At 41.4% G+C, this 7,324-nt stretch overlaps 1 protein-coding gene across 1 annotated transcript; it reads right to left on the bottom strand.

Moving 5' to 3' along the window:
• Nucleotides 1-333: 333 nt before the first annotated feature.
• Nucleotides 334-3,616, bottom strand: LOC116224581 (B-cell receptor CD22-like). The gene is made up of 6 exons (XM_031584759.1): nucleotides 3,587-3,616; nucleotides 2,876-3,316; nucleotides 2,446-2,754; nucleotides 1,466-1,735; nucleotides 769-1,041; nucleotides 334-560 (listed from the first exon to the last, which is right to left on the bottom strand). The coding sequence occupies exons 3-6, from the start codon at nucleotides 2,744-2,746 to the stop codon at nucleotides 334-336; spliced, it is 1,071 nt and encodes a 356-aa protein (XP_031440619.1). The 5' UTR covers nucleotides 2,747-2,754; nucleotides 2,876-3,316; nucleotides 3,587-3,616.
• Between the last annotated feature and the right edge of the window lie 3,708 nt (nucleotides 3,617-7,324).

A 7,324-nucleotide genomic window follows, 5' to 3' on the forward strand; every position in this document is an offset into this window, starting at 1 on the left:
TAAGCAGATACAATGATAGAGACCAATTATATCAATTTCATTTTGCCATACATCTGTTGGAAACTTATAGAAACCATATTCACTAAAGGGTGCAGTGTTGCCAAAAGGCCTGATTCTGTTAAAGTTATTTGACCTCAAATGAAAGTTCTTCCAAAACATAAGACATATACCGGTATTTATATTTATGAAATACAGCAACACTGATATGTAAAATCAAAAGATTTTGGATGGATGATAACATATGCGTACCTGCTAGAGCTCTAATACTGACAGGTTCACTGGTGGCCGAATGGAATACAACTCTCTTGTGTGTTGCTTTACAGGTGTAGTTAGTTACTCCGGCGTCACGTCCAAAGGCTTAGTTACTCCGGCGTCACGTCCAAAGGCAAAGGTATACTCCTGTGCAGAACTAGCCAAGGCCTCTGTAGGTCTGTCCACAGACCAACTGTACTCCCAGTCGCTGTCTCCCCCACCTTGGATTTCACATCGAAGAGAGACATTCTCTCCCCTGAAATACTCTGTCCAGTTTGACTTCAGGATGATTGATGCTTTAGGACTGTCTATTCAGAGGACAGAGAACGAACATAGAACTATCAACTATTGGACGGTTTCAAGTGACACCCAATACAAATGGATCACCCCTTTGATAATCCACTAATCTCTAATATGAAGATCTCAATCACACGTAAAAACTGTATTGCTATCTTCAACTGTCACTCAACTGTTTTAAGAATGAATACACAATATTTGATTAAAAATGATAATGACCTGTGACATTGACCCAGTCACCATTGCTCCATTGTGTGTGGTACATTGCCTTGCTTCTCCCAGCTCTGCACCAGTACTGTCCTCCATCAGAGACTTGAACAGAGATGATGCTGTAGGAGTTTCCATCAGTCTGGGCCACAGGATCAGAGGTCTGTGTGTCTCTGTACCAGTAGAACACCAAACCAGAGGAAACACCCAACTCACATGTCAGATTCACTGAGTCTCCTGTGAGGAGCTGGTGGCCTGGACTTAATGTGAGATTGGGCTTTGATCCTAAATAAATCAAAATAATGAATGAATTATGAATAATCTGTGAGGTTTACACTTTGAGGTTAATCTGTCTGTCTGTCTGTCTGTCTGTCTGTCTGTCTGTCTGTCTGTCTGTCTGTCTGTCTGTCTTTTTGTGTCCATATGTTTGTGCCTTTTCTGTCAGAGAATATATATATCTGTATAAAAAGACAAAAATGTTACTACATGACTGCAATTGATGGACTATATTAGGACATGGAGCTATAATGGACTACACTGACAGTCAAGGAATAATGATGATTTAGAGATATCATATAACCTTACCCTCCTTTTACACTGACAGTCAGGGAATAGTTATGATTTAGCGATATCATATAACCTTACTCACCTTTTACACAGACAGTCAGGGGATTGTTATGATTTAGCAATATCAAATAACCTTACTCACCTTTTACACTGAGAATAACCGTACTGGTGTCTGATGCTGTGGGTCTGTCTCTCCTCTCTGCCTGACACCAGTACTGGCCCTCATCAGATTGGGCAGCTGCTGTGATGTTGAAGGTGTTTCCCTCAGACTCAAACACCAGATTAGGGCTCCAGTCCTTGAACCACGTATATGTCCATCCACTGTGAGACTCTATCTCACACTTCAGAGTGACTGTCTCTCCAGTGAACACAGGACTCTGGGGCTCTATGGTCAGTCTAGCTCTGGGTAGGGCTGTGGAAATGAGACAGCGGAAACTTAAAGGCATCTACCAGGGGCGATCAAGACACACACACAGACTAATAATACAACAGTGCAAGTTAAATTCTACTGAAATTAACTGAACTCTCTGCCATTCATTAAGTATTTTCGTAAAGGTGGGGTCCGCAATTCTAATCCAATACACTTTGTTGGTCAAATTCAGCAAAATGCTCCTCAGGATCCTCAAGATGTCCGTTCTGTGTGTGCTAAAATTGGTTCCAGCCAATCAACACGCTGCTTCAGGAGGGGAGGGGTGTCATTTGAATTGGCTGTTGAGCTCAAATGTATTTTTAAATTACAATCTAAACTACTTTTAGGATGACGTTTAGGAGGACTACGTTCTAAATGGACGGCATTAGTTCCATACTTCTTGTTGGCACGCTTTGTAAAGAGGGTTTAGCTTTTAGCCCAGATCTAGTGTAGTGGTAGTAAAACGGTTATTGCAAAAATCTGAGAGATGCTCATGTTTTCTTCTCTGTACATCCATTCCTCCTCTTTGTTTTTAACCCCCAGAACAAACTTGGCGGATTCATTTGCAAGTGTAATACAGTTAAATAAAAATGACTATGACATTTCTAAGAACACACCACAGTTGTGAGTTCAACAAACCCATAGCATAACAAATATTTAAAGGTTTAGTATTTAATTAACGGTTGTGGAGAATGTAGTCAATATCAACTCACATTTGACAGTAAGAGGAAATGGATCGCTACTGTATGATGTCATGGAGCTGGCATTCCTCCGCACCTCACAACTGTATGTGGTCTGATGAAACTTTGCCACTTCTTTGATGGTTAATGTGTTTCCTGTGAATTTTGACAGGAACCCCTGCCAGATATTAAAGTCTCTGTCCTGGAATCTATACCCCAGATGTTTTAGGTGCCATTTATTTGTCCAGTCATTCTGATGCTCGATGTCACACTTCAGAGTGAGTGTCTCTCCAATGAACACCACATCGCTTGGTTCTATGGTCAGTGTAGGCATGGGCTTCTCTGAAAAGGAACAAATATGAAAAAAAAAAAATAATATATACTGTATATATTTTTTTACCAGACCAAAACGATTACAAATATTCCATTGCTTATTTAACTGCTTGGTTATGAGTTTACTCACCTAATGAAGTGATGGATAAGGCATCACTGAGCTGGGATATCTGAGGACTGGTGAGCCGGTGGCCCCTACATGCATACTGGTGCTGACCAGGCTTATCAGGGAGAGTGACAGTGATGGTCTGATGGGTCTCAGAGGGAATAGCAGTGCCATTATTGTACCAGGTGTACTGAACCCAATCTGTGTACTTCACTATGTCACACCCCAGAGTGACTCTGTCTCCAGCGTAGTATGGACTCTGTGGAGACCTTACTGACACTCTGTCTCCAGCGTAGTATGGACTCTGTGGAGACCTTACTGACACTCTGTCTCCAGCGTAGTATGGACTCTGTGGAGACCTTACTGACACTCTGTCTCCAGCGTAGTATGGACTCTGTGAAGACCTTACTGACACTCTGTCTCCAGCGTAGTATGGACTTACTGACACGGTGGCTTTTGGCAGAACTGCAAAGGCAGAGAACTTAATCACTTCATCCATCCATCCCTCCATTCATATTTCCATCCGATACATTCATCTTTATTTCTGAAATCTGTGTCGGAATGTTTGACAGACTAACTGTCTACAGGCTGTGATCATTGAAATCTGTCTCTCTGTCTCTCTGAATGTTTGACAGACTAACTGTCTACAGGCTGTGATCATTGAAGTAATACAGGCCAGCAGTACTATTGTGTTCAATTCAAGACATCTACGACATAAAGTTAAATATTCTTTACCTTGAGAGTGCACAGAGTACAGTTGTGGCACCACGGCTGCAATATGAAAAATATACACTATACATTAGGTATCATTTTAGTTATAGCTTTAGACATACATATCTCTTTTTCATTTTTCTTCATCTGTCATGCAAAACACACAGCTTAAATTGCATCATCAATATAGCCACATTGCTATTGTCTGCATTCTCCCTCATTTTTCACAGATGTTTATCTTTCCTGCAATGGTTTATGATATATACCTACATTGTAGTTTTCTGACAAAAGCATGCAAACAGATAAACTGCTAAAACAGTTGTTGTTTTATAAGAATAGTAATGAAAATATACAGTACTGTGTCAAATAGAACTCATGCACTGCACTGTGAGGCATTTGTCATACCATATGTCCACCACCAGGGCTCAGTATTTAACATCATAACACTAGAGTTCCTCATCCCCTCAACAAAAGCACTATAACGGTTATGAACTGTGCAATATTTTAAAATCACTGATTGTAACCGTACTGACAAACATAGAAGTAATCAGCAGTGAAAATCTGAGTTACTTCAAGGTCTTGCTTTCTCACTAATCTATTTGTAACACTGTAAAAAATGTGTGGTGAACTCCTATGCAAGGTGAACAACTAGAGTAGGATAGAGTCAAATGATAGTTCATGTCTGTTCCGGATACTTTCTGATAGAAAGATACATATACATGCAGGGGGAACCTTCATACACCTTATTTGTGCTATCAGTCATTTCTTTATCTGTCATCTGTACAATTGGAGAATTTATAAAATAACACATTAGTGTTTACTCACAAAGAAGTAAAGAGAGAAAAGGGATCCCCATGGTGTCCTTTTTCGCAGACTCTGAGTGGTTCTCTGACAGTTAGTTAGCTGCTGTTCCGTGTTATAGAACTTGCGCCATACCCCTGGAAAGAAGAAGTGGTTTAAAAAAAAAAAAACTTGTTGTTGCGTGTATGTTTTTTTATATCTAGTAGGGCTGCTTACCATCTGCCTCCTCTCTGGCAATGTAGCCTTATCCCATGCTTCCCAACTGTCACCTAGCCCAATGTAGCCTTATCCCATGCTTTCCAAATGTCACTTAGCGCAATGCAGCCTTATCCCATGCTTTCCAACTGTCACCTAGCCCAATTTAGCTTATCCCATGCTTTCCAACTGTCACCTATCAAAATGTAGCCTTATCCCATGCTTTCCGGGGCGCAATGCACTTAGCGCAATGCAGCCTTATCCCATGCTTTCCAACTGTCACCTAGCCCAATTTAGCTTATCCCATGCTTTCCAACTGTCACCTAGCCCAATGAGGATCAGTGGGAGTGGTGGGAGCGGTGGGAGTGGTGGGAGCAGTGGGAGCGGTGGGAGCGGGGAAGCATTCTTCTATTGAACACAGCAAGCTTGTTTATCTCCAACTCTAACAGTTGATACTACTTTCCAACTGTGCATCTTTCATCCATTTATTTGGTCACCCTCTCTGTTTTCCTATATATTTTTTCTGTCTTTTAAAGTTTTCTTTTCCTCTGTGGAGTATCCTCTGTTCACTGCCCTAGAAATTAAGTTGAAGTTCAATTATATAGTTTATCTCTAATGATAGAACAAGTAGTCTGATGTTGAGCTGTACTGACATGTTGGGGGTAGGGGAGTAATAATAAGTTTAGTGTTTTGACACACATATGAAACACTTCCCAAATGTGCTGTGGGCTACAGTGCACTTTTTTAAAAGGGTAAAAAAAACCTGACCACAAACCACTTTTTCACTTCTCTGTTTGCTCACGCTTGGCTGGCCTACCATCAGCTGTAGAGACTATATAGGCTGTGTTTGCACATGCTTGGCAGGCCTACCATCAGCTGTAGAGACTATATAGGCTCTGTTTGGTGTCTCTTGGCTGGTAACAGTAAGTGAAAAGAAAAATAAGTCTTTTTATTTATAATACTTTAGGACCTAAATGGTTATATAGCAATACAACTGACATGTCCGGATAGTCCCAAGTTAGATTTGGAAATACTGTCATTATGTTTAATGCTCCATAAAAATATTTTTAAATATTACCCATAGCAAATTCACGGCTTGCTGCCTATGCAGTTCATCAAGTTGAACTGATGTTCTAATCTTACAAAACAGAACCCAGAACAGCAGTTGGGAGCGGTGATATATAGTCAACATTTATGTCTGGATACTTGACACCCTGCATAAAATGAACAGCAATTGTGCTCTGTCCCTTTAAGAGAAGACATGTTGGTTGAAAGTTATCTTCTGCACGTGAGAACTTCGACATTGCTGTGTGGCTGAGATGGTCTGTCGTTAACGGCTGTAGATCAAATTCACTGGTTCCCATGGCGATGAGTGGAATGACACACCTTGGCCCCTATTTTGAGGACGATAACAGCTGTTTTGAGAGGACGGCTGCACACACACTCACATACACACATACAACATTGACCATGCCAGCTGTTTGAGAGGACGGCTGCACACACACTCACATAGACACATACACACTGGCCATGCCTGCTGTTTGAGAGTACGGCTGCACACACTCACACACACACACACACACACACACATACACACTGGCCATGCCTGCTGTTTGAAAGGAAGGCTGCACACACACTCATATACACACATACACACACACACATATACACACACACACATACACACATACACACTGGCCATGCCTGCTGTTTGAGAGGACAGCGGCACACACACTCACATGCACACATACACACACAAACACTCACACACATACACACATACACACTGGCCATTTGTGCTGTTTGAGAGGACGTCTGCACACACACTCACATACACACACACACACACACACACACACACTCACATACACACATACACACACTCACACACAAACACACACACATACACATTGGCCATGCCTGCTGTTTGAGAGGACAGCTGCATGTGCTAGCAATCTGTTTGAAGGTTTGCAGATCTATCTAATTTAGTTAGAGCAATTGACAGACACGAGAAATCAGTGTCACACGTTACATTTAGTCTTGAATTAAAGCTATTCGGCAAAGTAAGGATTGACCGATCAAGCAGTTTCCATAAGCATGCAAAAGCAGTTATCTAAATAGCCAGTTAACTAAAAATGGTGAGATAATGAAGAGGCTAACCAGTGTGGTGTTGTACATGGGAGAGCAGGAAGTGACATTTTGAGGGCATGATGAATCTGCTCTTCATTTGAACATGGCTAATTTCATTGATCTTGTAAATAATAGTCAGATAGTCATTGAAAGAGAGGAGAGGAGAATACCAGTCTTCCAATATTTGTGGAAGAGATTTTTTTCCTTAACCACGTGTTATGAAGATATTCTAGTTCCCACCGCTCCCACCGCTCCTTCTGCTCCCTCTGAGACCAACAACCCACAGCCCAAAAGCCTTTACCACTTGGGAGAAGTTCAGTTAGAAGACAATGTTTCATGTCTATTAATATTCAGCATGAGAACCAGAAACAAGTCCTGATCCATGTGTGGGAGCTGTCCAGGGTGCTGCATTGCTCTGTACCTGAGTATTCATGTCAGTATTTCACAAAGCCTCACTTTATCCATCACTACCTGTACATGCAGACCTCTGCCTTCAACAGTGCATTAAAACACATGTGAATTAACCTTGATACCAATGAACTGCAGACCAACTGAACCTGACATAGTTAACATTCGATAAACAGCCAAATACCTCAGTGACTTCAACCCTTGTCTCCATAAGCTTTTCTTCTTCTT

This window comes from Clupea harengus, chromosome 18 (assembly GCF_900700415.2).
Source record: "Clupea harengus chromosome 18, Ch_v2.0.2, whole genome shotgun sequence".
Taxonomy (NCBI): Eukaryota; Metazoa; Chordata; class Actinopteri; order Clupeiformes; family Clupeidae; genus Clupea; species Clupea harengus.

Bases quoted from the DNA above. Each gene is read 5' to 3' on its own strand.
- LOC116224581 (XM_031584759.1), bottom strand. From the start codon at position 2,746: ATGCCTACACTGACCATAGAACCAAGCGATGTGGTGTTCATTGGAGAG. The intron at 1,736-2,445 runs GTGAGTTGATAT...TCATTTCCACAG, and splicing joins ATTTCCTCTTACTGTCAAAT to CCCTACCCAGAGCTAGACTG. The intron at 561-768 runs GTCATTATCATT...TCCTCTGAATAG, and splicing joins TGACTGGGTCAATGTCACAG to ACAGTCCTAAAGCATCAATC.